This window comes from Notechis scutatus, chromosome Z (assembly GCF_049901735.1).
Source record: "Notechis scutatus isolate UNSWTSFEM ecotype Mainland chromosome Z, rNotScu1.2, whole genome shotgun sequence".
NCBI classification, from domain to species: domain Eukaryota; kingdom Metazoa; phylum Chordata; class Lepidosauria; order Squamata; family Elapidae; genus Notechis; species Notechis scutatus.
Window position 1 is genome coordinate 3870344 of NC_142025.1, and position 16936 is coordinate 3887279.

The window sequence follows — 16936 nt, forward strand, 5'->3', positions numbered from 1 at the left end:
ATGCAATAAGTATGTTTGTCAAGAAATAATGATGGCTGTGGAGAAAGCTGGAATTGTGGGTAGTTACACCCTGAGCATCTGAGGGAGTCGAACTTGACCATAAGTGAAGGAATACCTGTATTCACCTGCACCATGGAAATAATAAGTGCATTGCTCAGCTCCACAGATTTGTTGCAGTAAGCACAACACACATTTTGAACACACCTGTGCAATGCATGTACAACGCACAACTGAAATGGGTTGAGAGGAGATCTATTTCCTCGGGTGATACATATGCAACTCATGAGAGCCAGTTTGGTCTCGTGGTTAAAGCCCCAGGATAGAAATTAGGAGATTGTGACTTCTAGTCCTGCCTTAAGCACAAAAGCTGGCTGGATGACTTTGGGCCAAATCACCAGGTAACGGTGAGTTCTAGTCCCACCTTAGGCTTTAAAGCCAGCTTGGGTAACTTTGAGCCAATCACCAGGAGGTGGTGAGTTCTAGTCCCACTTTAGGCCTAAAAGCCAGCTGGATGACTTTGGGTCAATCACCAGGAGACGGTGAATTCTAGTCCCACCTTAGGTATAAAAGCCAGCTGGATGACTTTGGGTCAATCACCAAGAGGCAGTAAATTCTAGTTTATGCTTTAGGCATAAAAGCCAGCTGAATAATTTTGGGCCAATCACTAGGAGGTGGTGAGTTCTAGTCCCACTTTAGGCATAAAAGCCAGCTGGGTGACTTTGGGCCAATCACTAGGAGACAGTGAGTTCTAGTCCCTGCTTTAAGCATGAAAACTAGCTGGGTGACTTTGAGCTGATCTCTCAATCAGGCCATGTCACAGGGTTGTTGTTGGGAAAATAGGAGGGGGAAAGTGTATAAATATGTTCACTGCTTTATTTGTAAAAACAGTGAAGGGTTGAAAAAATATAAAAACAACAACAACAACGGTGAAGATCTTATGAGACTTTCAAATACAAACGGATCGCTATTTGGAACACAACATGCCAGATATGACGGTTGTCGAAACGTATCATTTGTTCATATCGCTGTACCAGGAGACGCCAGAGTCGAAGCAAAAGAACATCAGGAAAAATCAGGAAATCTTGCAACCTGACCATCGAAACTACCCGGTTATGGATGAAACATGTAACAGTGATACCCATTGTCATCAGGGCACTTGATACCATGTCCAAGAATTTTACAAAACACAGAAATTGCACCTTCCTGCAATAACACCAGCGGAACTGCAAAAGACTGCGCTACTCGGAACATCGTATATTTTAAGAAAATACTTGATTGACAACTTGGACGCTGGCAGCCACCTGTATCAACCATTAGCACCAGTCACTGGTATTTGTGATACCTTTTTGAATGTTCAATTGACCAAGTTTCATGTTTAATGAATAAAAGAGATAACCACAACAACAATAGTGGGGGGGGGGGATGAAAATATTGTCCTGCGTTCTACTTCCAGGATCCTGCAAACGTGCCTACCAGAGGTGGTCTTCAACAAGTTCTGACCAGTTCTGCAGAGGAGGTTTTGAGTAGTTCGGAGAACTGGCAAACACCACCTCTGACTGAAGATTTTGCAGTACCCTTCCCCTGCCACACCCACCAAGCCACAGAACCAGTAGTAAAAAAAAAAAATTGAATCCCACCACGGATACCTACCTGAAGGCCAAGAGGATAAAGATTGCCACGGCCAGAGTGGTAGCTGAAATGCTGTAACCCACCGTATAGATGGTTTGGATCGTCGAAAAGAAAGAAACCTGGAATGAAGAGCAAACCAAATATCCATCTGCACTTTTGAAACAGATTCCCGGATTCTATCCTATAACGATCGAGAATATTGCTTGAAATCCTTCCCTCCCTGGCCTACCTCAAAGGGCTGGCCTCAATCCTGAAAGCCTATCCAAATGTTCCCTGTCCCCCCTAGGCTGAATGAAATCAAGACAGAGGTTGACTCTTGAGTTCCCTTCTCACGCGTCTCTCTTTCTCCAAATCCAAATTGTGTGTCCTCCGAATCCCTTCTTAACGTCTCATCCAGGCCTTTCTAACTGCTCGAGGTTAGCTCTGTTTTCTTTAACCGGGTGGAATGAGAGCCACAGAGAAATCCAGAAGGCGCCATCATAAAGGAGAGGAAAATCTAGCCGTCCCCAAGTGGTATAGTCCGCTATCAGGTCTTGCAAGTTGTGGGTGCGTGTTTGCAGTGCAATGGATGTGCACACCTGTCTCTTACATAAATGGAGCTGCTTGTGTGAACGCATGCCCCTGTTGCTTGTACACAGCCACCCCTCCTCTCCCCACACCCCCGTCAGTCCTCAAAGCTGGAAAGGTTGGAGACCCCTGGGATAATCCCGTACTTTTCCCATCTATAACTCCCATGACCCCCTCCCCCAAGGATGGGACTCCCCCTTCGAGGTTACACACAGCATGAGTGTTAAACCCACAACTGCAGCACTATCACCGCCTTGGGATATATCTGAAGCTGGAGTCACCATGACAAGTTTGCGACCAAGTGTTGCTAGTCCATAAGGTCACGAAATGGCCACGGAAAGAAATCAAGATGGATTGTTCCCTGCTGCAGGAAGAAATCGGCCCTACTACCCTCAGAGATACCAAGCCAACCTTGTTTTTGTGTGGAGTCCTTTTGTGGCCTCTGAGCTTGGTAGTTTTCTTGCAGGCGTTTCATGACCCATCTCGGGAACTTTATCAGTTCAAGGGAATGGAGTTTGCAAGGAGGAAGATGTTCCCTAGCTGGATCATGAAATGCCTGCAAGAAAACAACCAAGCTCAGAGGGCACCCAGCATTCCATAGTCCTCTTACCTCTCCTCCTCCTCCTCCTCCTCCTCCTCTCCACAAACCTCACTCCCTTCTAGAACTGATGTTAGCTAGCTGGGTGATGAAACGCCTGCAAAACAGCAAAGAAGCTCAGAGGGCACCAAGGACCCCATAGTCCTCTCCTCCTCCTCCTCCTCCTCTTCCTCCTCTTCCTCCTCTTCCTCCTCCTCTTCCTCCTCCCCCTCCTCCTCCTCTTCCCCCTTCCCCCTCCCTCTCTTTCTCCTCCTCCTCCTCCTCTCTGCAACCCACCCTGCCTTCTTCTATTGATGACGTTACCTAACTGGGTCATGAAACATCTGCAAGCAAACAACCAAGCTCAGAGAGCCCCAAGGACCCCACTGTTCAGCCCTGAGCAGGGGTGGGATTCTACCAGTTCGCACCTCTTCGCTAGAACCGGTTGTTAACATTCTAAGCAGTTCAGAGAACCGGTTGTTAGAAGCAATTACTGGGCTAATCCTGTAAGGAAGGCAGGAAGGAAACATTCTGGTGTTGCTTACAGAAACTGCCTCTCCGTTAACCCTTATTACATTCATGGCAGGACTGGACTTCCTGTCTCAGGAACGTCTCTGGAGTTACTTTCCCCTCCTTTGCTTGTGTGGAGTGACCATTCAAAGTTACAATGGCACTGAAAAAAGTGACTTATGGCCGTTTTTCACACTTTCGAGGCGAGGAGATGCGTGCCTCAATGTGAGTGATATTGAGTGGGTCACACCAAGCCAGTCACATGACCACCAAGCCATGCCCACCAACTAAGCCACGCCCACAGAACCGGTTGTTAAAAAAAATGGAATCCCCTCCCTGGCCCTGAGCTACAAATACCCCCTTCTGTCAGTGATAAAAACGCAGGCATTTATCTCAGTTCATCCTTATTCAGGGGTGGGATTCATCCGGTTCGCACCGGTTTGGGAGAACCGGTTGTTACCTTCCTGAACCGTTTGGTGAACTGCTTGTTGGAAGAAATCATCAGGGCAGAGAACCGCTTGTTAAATTATTTGAATCCCACCACTGTCCTGGTAAGCCTTCTTCCTCCCCCCTCCCCCATCTCCCTCTTCAGGCTGTTGACAGCTTGATGGCGGATGCCCTACAATTTATGCCAGCGAGTTAAGGACATGGAAGATAATGAGCACTCGGAAGATTGCCTGGCTGTGTCCAATGATTAAAGGAGGGCCGGGCCCATCTGCGGTTCATGGAGGCATCGAAAGAGACTCTTCATTCAAACCCCCATCGAGGTCAAGCACCACTCAGAAGATTTGCGGAGGCCCGCTGTTCCCCGTTGAAAAGCGAGGAGGAGCGGAGGGGGGAGCGGTTACCGCCGCCTCTCTCTCCGCCGTTTGTCATGAAATAAATATGAGGTGATGTTCTGCTCGACTTTGAAATTCTATTTCGCAGCTGTGAATTGAAATCCTCACTTCAAGAGAACTTCACCGGCATCCTGAGTCCTCTGAAAAAAAAGACTGATGCCAATTATTTTAACCCGCTTTGGAAAGGAAAAATTAACAACAACAACAAAACAAAAAAAAAAACCCAAACCCAGGCAGCAGAATTTCTCCGCTCTACGGTAAAATACAGATCATCCTAAAATACAGATGGCCACAAAGGAGTCCCAAATTTCTGCTGCTAAGTGAGGCAGTTCTTAAGTGAGCTGTGGCCCTGGGGTTTTTTTGGGGGGGGACATAGAATAACAGAGTTGAAAGGGACCTTGGAAGTCATCTAGTCCAACCCCCCGCTTAGGCAGGAGAGTCTATTCCATTTTACACTGTTACTGGACAAATCATGCGGTCGTTAAATGAATCTGTGGCTTCCCTCATTGATTTTGCTTGTGGGGTAGGAAGGTGACGAAAGGTGAGCACATGACCCTCAACTCACAACCACAAATTGAGCCCAAAGTTTCTGTTGCTAAGCGAGACAGTTGTTAAGTGAGTTTTGCCCCAATTTACGACCTGTCTTGCCACAGTTGTTAAGTGAATCACTGCATTTGTTAATATAGTAAGATGGTTGTTAAGTGAATCTGGCTTTACTTGTCAGAAGATCATAAAAGGGGACCACGTGACCCCAGGACACTGCAACCGTCATAAGTACAGGTCAGTTTCCAACCCTCTGAATTTTGATCATGTGACCATGGAGATGTTACAATGGTCGTAAGTGTGAAAAATAGTCATGTCACTTTTTTCACTGCTGTTGTAACTCTGAATAGTCACTAAACAAATGTTTGTAAGTCGAGGACTACCTGTAAATTGCAGATGAGAATAACCGAGTGGATTTCTCCATCTTGATTCAGATTTCTGCTTTAATTGTTTAGGATTAGGGAAACAGCAAATGAAGCTGTGGGTAGCAGCTCATATACGCAGGAATATGCCCAGAGTTCATAGGAATTTTAATTTGTTGCTCAGTCACTGAAGTTTTGTTTGACTCTATCTAACAAAATTAAATTCAATGTAGAGAAAAGTAAAGTCCTACACTTAGGCAAGAAAAACCGAAAATACACATATAGACTGGGTGAAACCAGGCTCAATAGCAGGAACTGTGTGAGGGATCTTGGAGTCTTTGTGGACAACCAGCTAAATAGGAGCCAGCCGTGTGCAGCAGCAGCCAAAAAGGCCAATGCAATCCTAAATTGTATTAACAGAGGGATACAATTGAGATCAAGGGAAGTACTAATACCACTCTATCAGGGGTGGGATTCAAATTGTTTAACAACCAGTTCTGTGGACGTGGCTTAGGTGGTGGGCATGGCTTGGTGGTCATGAGACTGGTGGACGTGACTTGGTGGTCATGTTATTGGCTGGGCATGGCCAACTCAATATCACGCACATCGAGGCACGCATCTCCTTGCCTGGCCTCTCATGACTGTGGGGATGCTGCAACAGTCGTAAGTGTGAAAAATGGTCATAAGTCACTTTTTTTAGCGCCATTGTAACTTTGAATGGTCACTCCACACAAGCAAAGTACCAGCAAAGGAGGGGAAAAGAAACTCCAGAGACATTCCTGAGACAGGAAGTCTAGTCCTGCCAAGAATGTAATAAGGGTTAATGGAGAGGCAGTTTCTGTAAGCAACACCAGAATGTTTCCTTCCTGCCTTCCTTACAGGATTAGGCCAGTAATTTCTTCGAACAACCGGTTCTCCGAACTGCTTAGAATGTTAACAACCAGTTCTAGAGAATAGGTCCAAACTGGTAGAATCCCACCACTGCACTCTATAAAGCCTTAGTAAGGCCACACCTAGAGTCCTGCATCCAGTTTTGGTCACCACACTATAAAAAAGATGTTGAGAATCAAGAAAGAGTGCAGAGAAGAGCAACAAGGATGATGAGCGGACTGAGACTAAGGCATATGAAGAACAGTTACAGGAACTGGGCCTGGCTGGTCTAGTGAAGAGAAGGACCAGGGGAGACATGACAGCAGTCTTCCAATATTTGAGGAGCTGCCATAGAGAGGATGAGGGGATCAAGCTATTCCCCAAGGCACCTGAAGGCCAGAGAAGGAATAATGGATGGAAACTGAACAAGGAGAGATTCAACCTAGAAATAAGGAGGAATTTTCTGACAATTAGAACAAACAACCCATGGAACAGAAGTTGCCTTCAGAAGTTGTGGGAGCTTCATCACTGGAGGCTTTCAAGAAGAGGCTGGACTGCCCTCTGTCAGAAATGGTGCAGGGTCTCCTGCTTGGGCAGGGGGTTGGACTAGATGATCTACAAGGTCCTTTCCAATTCTGTTAATCTAATCTAATCTTCATGACCCATGGACCAGAGGTGGTCTTCAGCAGGTCCTGACCAGTTCTGGAGAATGGAAAATTTTAAGTAGTTCTGGGAGTGGAAATTTTGAGTAGTTCAGAGAACCAGCCAACCCCACCTCGGATTGGTCCCGCCAACCCCATCTCTTCTCTGCCTCCCATTGACTCCCAGCTGATTGGCTGGGTCTTCTTTGATTGCCCTGCACAGGAGAACAGAGCTGGAAAGCAGGTTAATGGGATGGGGAGGGAAGGGGGATTTTGTAGTAACCTTCCCCTGCCATGCCCACCAAGCCACGTCCACCTAGCCAAACCACACCCACCAAGCCACGCCCACAGAACCAGCAGATGGATGGACAGATGAATGGATGGACAGATGGTTGATAGACTATAGATAGATGATAGATAGATAGATAGATAGATAGATAGATAGATAGATAGATAGATAGATAGATAGATAGATAGATAGATAGATAGATAGATAGATGGATAGATTGATGGATGGATGGATGGATGGATGGATGGATAGGTAGATAGGTAGATAGATAATGGATAGATGGATGGATGGATGGATGAATGGAGAGATAGATATATATAGATAGATGGATACATTGATGGTAGAGAGGATTGATGGATGGATAGATAGGTAGAAGGAATATATGTATGTATGTATGTATGTATGTATGTAGATTTTCACGGGTACAGGTATGTAGGTTTAGGTGTGTTCGGTCTTTTCCCATGTAAGATTAAGAGTATCTTGGCGACATTTCAGCGAGGTCCCACTTGCCATCCTCAGGCTGGTGCTTTCGGCTTCGTGCCAGTGCAAGCTAATGGAAAAAAGATCACTACAAAACAAACAACCCAGGAGATTACAGCACAAGAGCCAGGATATCTCCACAACAAAACTCACAAGGCCATCACACAGCCCATTATACCAACATCAGCTCCATCAACCAATCAAGAGGCAGCAGTGCAGCCAACCAGCCCAGCACACCAGCCCCCACCACCAGTATTTATAGAGAGACGGCAGCTCCGATCACATACTGCTTTCACTGGCATGAAGCCAAAAGCACCAGCCTGAGGATATATATATATATATATCACAGACGAACATAGACGATGAGATTCTGCCAAAACATTGCTACAACTTTAAAAGCACAACTATAATGACCTGGGAAAATACCTGAACAAAGCTGAATACCATACATGGAAGTACCCGCGAAAACTTAAGAAAACATATACATATATATACTGTATACAACCACCCACCCACACAGATATATACACACACACACATGCTATACACACCCACACACGCACACACACACACACACACAGAGGAGGGGAGGAGATCAAAAATAGATGTAAATAACAGAGAAATGATAGACAAACAGACAACTAGGTAGATAGAGAGAGATGAAAGAGAGGGAGAGAGAGGATTAGATGGATGATAGAAAGGCAGAGATAGAATTCCTCTCGTAATTTAGCCTAAGAGGCATCAAACGTTTCCCCTACACCTGTGGGGTTTCGGTCTTCATCTCCCATTCCCCCACACTCACTTCATCCAGAGAGATGTCATCTTCTATCGAACAAGCTTCCGAATACGGCGGAGATGGGTCAGACCAGCCTTGGTCGGTGCAACTTCGCTTCACTTTACCTATGAAAAATTAAAATCAGCAATATTAGATTGATCCAAGTGACGGGGGCCCCGGGGCCAGTGACTCAGGGTATTAGCCCTTTGATGTAGTCCAAACAAGGAGCAAAAAAAAGGTGTGTCTTAACTGTAAGCTATACAGGTAGTCCTGGGTTTACAAAGAATTCATTTAGTGACTATTTGGATTTACAATGGCACCGAAAAAAGTGACTTAGGGCCGTTTTTCACACCTACCACTGTTGTAGCAACCTCACAGTCACATGATCAAAATTCAGATGCTTGGCAACTGACTCACATTTATGACGGTTACAGAGTCCTGGGGTCATGTGATTCCTCTTTTATGACCTTCTGACAATCAAAGTCAACGGGGGAAGCCAAATTCACTTAAGAACCGTGTGTCTGAATCCGAGGAGGAAACCGGACAGCTGACAGGGAGTGGGAGTGTGGCTCCATTGGCTGTGGAGAAGTCTGGAAAAGGGCAAAGTCCAGCTGGGCAGAGCAGGGAAGAGGTAGAACAAGGGAGAGGGAGTTCAGAGGACGACCCAGGCCCACCCCTTCTTCATCCTAGGGCACGCAGGGAGAAATGGAGAAGAGAGCAACATAGGTTGTGTGGCTTACGGGGGAAGAAAGGGCCCTGATTCCCTTCATTAACCACAGCTGGGAAGAGGGTTTAAAAGAAATGCATGCTGAGTGCAGCCGCTGATGGGAGCAAACATGAGTTTCTATTGACTTTGTCTTCTATTGACTTTGATTGTCTGTGTTCCTGGCGTCTTCCCAACCATGTTGAGTTATCTTCAAGTCCTGGAATTCCTGCTCCTGCCCTGCTGTACTAATTACCTTGATGAAGATGTTGAAGAGTCCTGGGCGTAAGACAGAGAGAACCTTGGGGTACCCCACACTGCATACTTCCCTCCATATAGATGCAACTCCATTAAAGACCACACCTTAAGTGTGATTTAAATATCAGACGCCGCCACACCCCATCAAATTTTGACCGCGGTGTCCTAGAGCCATATTATTATTTTAAAATAATCGAAGAGATACTTGTGTAATCCAAGGGATATTTGATACCAGTGGTGGGATTCAAATTTTTTTTTCCTACTGGTTCTGTGGGTGTGACTTGGTGGGCGTGGTGTGGCTTGGTGGGCATGGCTTGCTGGGTGTGGCTTGCTGGGTGTGGCTTGCTGGGTGTGGCTTGCTAAGCATGACTTGCTGGGCATGGCAGGGGGAAGGATACTGCAAAATCCTCATTCCCTCCCCACCCCACTCACCTGCTTTCCAGCTCTGTTCTCCTGTGCAGGGCAACCAAAGGAGACCCAGCCAATCACCTGGGACTCAATGGGAGGCGGAGAATAGATGGGGGTGGAGGCAGTCAGAGGTGGGATTGGCCGGTTCTCCGAACTACTCAAACTTTCCGCTCCTGGTTCTCCAGAACTGGTCAGAACCTGCTGAATACCCACCTCTGCTTGATACCTGGGAATGCTTCTGTTGTTTTTTTGTTCTTGATTTGACAGCCCAAGGCCAGGAAATTTATTTTTTAGTCTCGTTCTTAAGCTGCCCAGCATCAGCTCTTGGTCAGAGGGCTGGCAAACCAGTCTAATAAATCAATAACTAAAGGTATGTTCATTAAATCCAAATGTGAATAATTGCCAGAATTATACCATTTGTGTAAAACTCTTCCATTGGGGCCTGTTTATCTGAATAATTGATGTCATATGCCGAAATTCACATCACTTGCCGAGTGCGAACGACATCGATGACATAAATTTACCTGAACCCACCTAATTATGTCAATTACATCCATCAATTTCATCAAATGGCAGAGATTATGTTAATTGGGCCACTTTAGAAAGAAGGCATGGTGTCTATTAAGGGGGAATGAAGATTTATCTGTTGGAACCAAAAATCCTGTTCAACTGAGGTAAAAATCAAGGTTTAGTCTAACCGTATTGAGTTTAAATGTGTGTAAAGAACAACATTCAATTTTTTATCCTTGCCTGATCTTTTTGGAGTGTGAAACACACACATACACCCATTGTGATTTATTGTGGCTTGTTGTGAGGTGTGAAAACTAACCAAATTGAACTAACCTCAATTTACAACCATTCATTTAAGGATCATTCGAAGTTACAACAGCACTGAAAAAAGTCCTCATAATTACAACTTTCCCAACATCTCCACGGTCATGTGTTGAAAATTCGGGTGCTTATATGATGGTTGCAGTGCCCCAGGGGTCACACATGATAACCACTTGCAATCTTCCCACAAGCAAAGTGTGGGAGGCAGGATTCGCTTAATGACCATTTAATTAAGAATTGCAGTTCGCTTAACAACAGTGGCAAAAAGAAATCAGCCAGAGTTCACTTAATAATAATGCATAGGAAATTATGATGGGTTGAGGTTATAAGTTGTGGGAGTACCTGTAAGCACAATTAATTCTGACAAAAAGTGTGAAAACTGAGGCATGCTTTTCCATGGAACATATACACTTAGTTCTTGACTTACAACCATTCATTTAGTGACTGCTTCAATTTATTTTTAAAAAGTGACTTATGACCATTTTTCACACTTATGACCATTGCAGCATCTCCATGGTCACCTGATCAAAATTCAGATGCTTGGCAACTGACTCATAGTTATGACGGTTGCAGTGTCCCAGGGTCATGTGATCCCCTTTTGCGACTTTCCAACAAGCAGAGTCGATGGGGGAAGCTAGATCCACTTTACAACTGAGTTACTAACTTAACAACTGCAGTGAGTCACTTAACAAGGTAGTTAAATGGGACAAAATTTACTTAACAAGTGTCTTGATTAGCAACAGAAATGTTGGGCTCAGTTGTAGTTGTAAGTTGAGGACTAAGGAAACAAATGTCAAAGACTAGAAAATAATTACATGGGTTTGGATCAAAGCTAAAATGAACCAAAACCCAGAAGGGAGGGAGGGAGAGAAGGAGGGAGGCAAGAATGAATGAATGAATGAATGAAGGGAGGCAAGAATTAATTAATTAATGAAAGGAGGGAGGCAATGAATGAATGAAGGCAAGAATAAATGAATGAATGAAGGGAGGGAGGGAGAGAGGGACGCAAGAATGAATGAATGAATGAATGAATGAATGAATGAATGAATGAAGAGAGGCAAGAATGAATGAATGAATGAATGAATGAATGAATGAATGAATGAATGAATGAATGAATGAATGAATGAATCAGAGGTGGTATTCAGCAGATCTGACCTGTTCTGGAGAACCGGTAGCGGAGATTTTGAGTAGTTTGGAGAACTGGCAAATGCCACCTCTGACTGGAGATTTTACAGTATCCTTCCTCGGCAACACCCACCAAGCCATGCCCACAGAACCCGTAGTAAAAAATTTTAAATCCCACCACTGGAATGAATGGATGAATGAAGGGAGGCAAGAATGAATGAATGAATGGATGGATGAATTAATGGATGAATGAAGGGAGGCAAGAATGAATGAATGAATGAATGAATGAATGAATGAATGAATGAATGAATGAAGGGAGGCAAGAATGAAGGAAGGAAGGAAGGAAGGAAGGAAGGAAGGAAGGAAGGAAGGAAGGAAGGAAGGAAGGAAGGAAGGAAGGAAGGAAGGAAGGAAGGAAGGAAGAGGAAAGAAGACGGAAGATGGAAAGAAAGAAGGTGTTTCTCACCTGATTCCTTTGTGAAGTGGAAAATGATGCCTGGACAGTTGAAGGAAAACGACTCTCCAAGATTTGCATCAGGCCAACACAGAAGCCGGTCCCATAGTCTTTTGCAACCTTGCAAATGGAAGAAAAATCATTTAAAAAAAAGATCTCCACTATCCTTGAAAAGAGAATAGAAGACCCCGAATTCACCAACCCATTGAATGAACTTTAAAATTGCCCCAAATAATGAGTGGAAAGCAGTAAGTACCCTTTAGGGTTGGACTCCAAAGTCCTCTTCCTTTCTGCAAACCCCCACCCTTCCAGTCCTGATGAAGTTCTCTAGCTGGGTCCTGAAACGTCTGCCAGAAAACCACCAAGCTCAGAGAGCACCAAAGACCCTACAGTCCTCCTCCTCCTCCTCCTCCTCCTCCTCCTCCTCCTCCTCCTCCTCCTCCTCCTCCTCCTCCTCCTCCTCCTCCTCCTCCTCCTCCTCCTTCCCCCTCTTCCTCTATCCCTGATGATGTTGCCTAGACAGGTCATGCAACACCTTCAAGCAAAGAACCAAGCTCAGAGACCACCAGGCATACTTGTGGAGTCTCGTATATTCTCTCCTGTCAACACAGCAGTGACGCTCAAGGTTATAGACACTCAAGAGAGATTCCAAACATGTTCAAATCGCGACATGAAGTGGCACAGAAACCGCAACCCTCCCAATTCCCTGCGTATATACCTGCGGTTTCGTTCATGTGCAGCTGGATCTCTTCTAAGCAGTCAGTTTCATTCTGTTTCCACTCTGTGATGGCGACACAGTCTGGTTCAAGGGTCCCCAGGGACTAGAAATAATAAATGGAAAGTGACATCCCATCCTCACCCTAAAACGGAAACCTAAAACTAAGTAGAAAACCCGTAATCGTCAGAACAATTAATCAGTGGAACAAATTAACTTCGGAAGTTGTGGGTTGCCCCATCAATGGAGGCTTTTAAGAAGAGGCTGGACAGCCATTTGTCAAAAATAGTATAGTGTGAGCAAGCAGGGGGCTCTACTAGATGACCTCCAAGGTCCCTTCCAACTCTATTCCTATTAATAATACAGCACAGGTACACGAAAGAACAAAAGCCATTTAAAACCCTTACAGTTCGTCCTTGAATTACGACCACAGTTCAGTCCAAATTTTTGTTCCTAAGCAAGACATTTGTTAACTGAATTTCACCCAGTTTTACGACCTTTTGTTGCCACAGTTGTTAAGTGAGTCACTGCAGGTTAAGTTAGTCACATGGTTGTAAAGTGAATCTGGCTTCCCCATTGACTTTGCTTGCCAAAAGGTCACAAAAGGGGATCACGTAACCTCAGGACACTGCAACCGTCATAAATATGAGTCCGTTGCGAAGTGAATTTTGATCACGTGACCACGGGGGTGTCACATAAGTGTGAAAAATGATAATAAGTTACTTTTTTCAGTGCCGTTGTAACTTTGAACTAAAGGAACTGTCGTAACTTGAGGACTGCCTGTACACATTTTACCCCTGAGACCCTGATCCGAGGATATTTCCTTTCTGCTGGAATACAAGTTATCAAGAACTGGCGTGTTTTTGAAATTCCCCAAATTCAGAGAAGAGAAAAAAAGGTGATTTGGAAAATCGGTATAAGGAGACAGATGGCAAAATCTCTGTAGGTTTCTCCTAAAGGAAAAAAAAAAAATCATTCTGCAATGCTATTTATACACATAATCTATAGACTTCAGTACTGGCAAAAAAAAACAAACCCAAAATGCAGTTACAGATAGTCCTCAACTTACGATTATAATGGAGACAGGAATTTCCATTGGTAAGCAAGGCAGTTGTTAAGAGAGTCATACCAATGTTACGAACTTTTATACCAAGCTTGTTTTGCCATTTTGTTAATGTCATTTTATGAACATCATGTTGATATCCATCAGATCTTTCTTGGTCAATTGTCCCTTGTCTGGAGGACACATCTTATAAAGATCATGATGAGATTCCATCAGATCTTTCTTGGTCAGTTGTCCAATGTTTAGATGACATTAGTGAAGAAAGCCAGTTCCCCAACATAGACATCTGGTAGAAGATGTCACAATTCATATAAATGACAACATTTGCATCTTTTGCACACAATTATATCACAAATGCGCAAGATGACAGTGGCTTCCTTCTTTTTCCCTGACATTTCAAGACAGACTAATGTACAATCTAGCAAAACTTGTAAACATGAACTAAAATAAGGAAAAAATATTGCAGTTCTGATTTTTTTTAACCCTTATCATCTGGACAGATAGCCCCCTCTCAAAAAAAAGAGCTAAAATCGAAACCATATCACTGCAAAGTTGGGGTTTTTTTTTTTTTTAAAAAAAATGTTAATGACAATTTGAGCTTGTCAGAAGTTTTTCCTGTTACTTTTGACTCACTCTTTGAGATGTGCCCGGTTAACAAATCAAACTTCAAGCCAGCAACAAGAATTATAAAGCAATCTAATAATATAGAATAAGAGAGAGAGAGATGATAGTTGAGAGAAAGAGATGATAGATAGATGAGAGAGAGAGAGATGAGAGAGAAAAAGAGAGAGAAAGAGAGAGAAATGGGGGGGGGACCCTGAATTTTTATTTTTAATAACTTTTTCACCCTTCCAGCCTCAATTTACCCCTGTCAAAGAAATTAACTGAATGATGATTTTCAACAATCCCCCCATCCTTTCGACCCTTAACTTTAACCCCATAGGGAGTGGGGAACAAAGCTGAATTTTGAAGCAGATTTTATGTCTGGTTGCTCTAAAAAAACAAAAAACCCACCAAACTGTTCTTCCCTTCCAGTTTTTCATTCAATCGAAGCAGCCAGGAAGGTACAGTTTGTCAAAAGTAGTTGCTCCATGTTTTTTCCTTGTTCATGGAGTTTGTCTGTTATCTTTTCCACCTCTCAACCGCCCAAATCTCCCTGGAGGAGGTTTTCATTGATTTATTTCAAACATACAGTCTATTTTTAGACAAGTAAGAAGCTGTCAGGGAAGCACTCGAGAGAGGATTTGGGGGCTGTTCAACTACATCTGTGATTTTTTTTTGTTGTCAGAAAGGAATCTTATAATATTATCAGCAGCATCACAGAGTGAGAAGGTACCTTGAAGGTCTTCTAGTCCAACCCCTGCTCAGGCAGGAAACCCTATAACCATTTCAGACAAATGGTTATCCAGTGTCTTTTAAAAAAACCAAAAAACCTCCAGTGTTTGGAGAACTTGTCCCACTGATTAATTGTTCTCACTGTCTAGAAATTCTTCCTTAGTTCTAGGTTGCTTCTCTCCTGGATTAGTTTCCATCCATTAATTCTTGTGCTGAATTCAGGTTCTTTGGAGAATAGACTGACTCTCTCTTCTTTGTGGCAGCCCCTCAAATATTGGAAGACTGCTATCATGCTATCTCTAATCCTTCTTTTCATTAAACTAAATATTACCCAATTCCTGCAACTGTTTCTTCATATGTTTTTAGTCCCCTAATCATCTTTGTTGCTCTTCTCTGCACTTTTTCCCTAGGATCTCAACATCATTTTTACATTGTGGCAACCGGAACCGGATGCAGTATTCCCAAGTATGTGTTTTCCCTGGTGCATGGTTTTTATTCATTTATTTATCCTTCACATCTCAGAACTGCCCTTCTCCTTCAAACTGAGATTCTGTTTCGTTTAAATTTCAAATATACAGCCTATTTTTAGACAAATCAGAAACTGTTTTGTGGTGGCACTCAGGGGACAGGGCACGTGTTCTATGTCTCTGGTATGGTAGAAAGTTTATACCTCCTATAATATCCTCTTCCTCCTGCTTCTCCTACTTTAAATTGACCAGCAAGGCAGAAACTTTCTCTTTTAGGTACTACATTAAGCAATAAAATTCTAGGCATCCAACCATCTCAATTACCAAATTCTCAGTCCATGCCAACCCATCCTGGCTTAATCTCTGATTCCCCATAACCTCATAAATCTTCTCAATTATTTGCAACCTCTGCAAAAAAAATAACTGTAGGGTTTTCTGTTGTGGTGTTGGTATTGCTCAAAATATTTCTCAATATGCAGAGATCATCCAGATCCATCTTTTTTCTTCCTCGAAAGTGCCTCTCTGAGTCGTTCCCCCCCCCCAATAATTCTGCCCACTGAAATATTATGCTCTTGTACATATTTGCAAACAGACCCACGAGGGAAAAAGTAAGGGGAAAGAAATAAGCAATTTAAAACCTCTTACTTACCAGGGGTGGCAGAATCAGTAGAGATAATACACAGAACCATCCTTGCTTTGGAGACTTCATGTCAACACGAAGGAATTTTGCTCTGTTGTCACTTGGTCCCTTGCTAATATGAGGAACTGGATGGTGGGGTTGTTTGGTACACAAGTAATGTGAAGGATAAGCAAGGTGTGAGGTCTTACTCACAACTCCCCAATCTGCAGCTGGCTGGCTGTCCACCAGCAGTTGAATTAAAAGCTCTGCTGGTTACTTGCAAAGAGAGTGGGTGGGTTCCTCTCAATCCACATGAATAACCATCAGGGGATGACAAACAAACTGGGTTGAGTTAACAGGTGTCATCTGAAGTTAGGCAACTTTTCCCAAGCACACACAAAACGTATTAGAGAGTGCTTGGTCGAGGGATCTAAAAAAAAAACAACACCCAACAACAACACAGCAAGCTGAGCTGAGCTGGGGACAAGCTGAGCTATGGTTTTGTAAGCAAACATTACTTTCCTGATGAAACTTCAGTGGGGTTTTACTTTTTTATAATTACATTTAGAATCATGGGGCTGGAAGGGTCCTTAGAGGTCTTCTAGTCTGACCCCAAGGCAGAGGAACTTATACTTTCAACCTAACTTTTTCTTCCTCTTTTTTTACCTGCTAATAATGTTATTAGACTTTTAAAGAAAGAAGATCAAAAGCAACAGAAAGTAATATTTAAGGGAGGGAGGAGGGAAGGAAGGAAGGAAAAGGAAGAGACAGGGAAGGAGGGAGGGAGGAAGGGAGGGGGAAGGAAGGTAGGAAGAAGGGAGGGAAGGAAGGAAAAGAAAGAGACAGGGAGAGAGGAAGGAGAGAAGGAAAGAAGGA

At 43.7% G+C, this 16936-nt stretch overlaps 1 protein-coding gene across 1 annotated transcript in view; it reads right to left on the minus strand.

Annotated features, from left to right (window-relative positions):
* Window positions 1-16150, minus strand: part of GHRHR (growth hormone releasing hormone receptor) — a 37917-nt gene extending 21767 nt beyond the window's left edge. Inside the window, exons 1-5 of the mRNA XM_087948175.1 lie at window positions 16091-16150; window positions 12580-12682; window positions 11874-11981; window positions 8110-8207; window positions 1651-1748 (exon numbers count right to left, since the gene is read on the minus strand). Of these exons, the coding sequence (XP_087804301.1) occupies window positions 1651-1748; window positions 8110-8207; window positions 11874-11981; window positions 12580-12682; window positions 16091-16150 (467 nt within the window). The remainder of the gene's footprint in view (window positions 1-1650; window positions 1749-8109; window positions 8208-11873; window positions 11982-12579; window positions 12683-16090) is intronic.
* Between the last annotated feature and the right edge of the window lie 786 nt (window positions 16151-16936).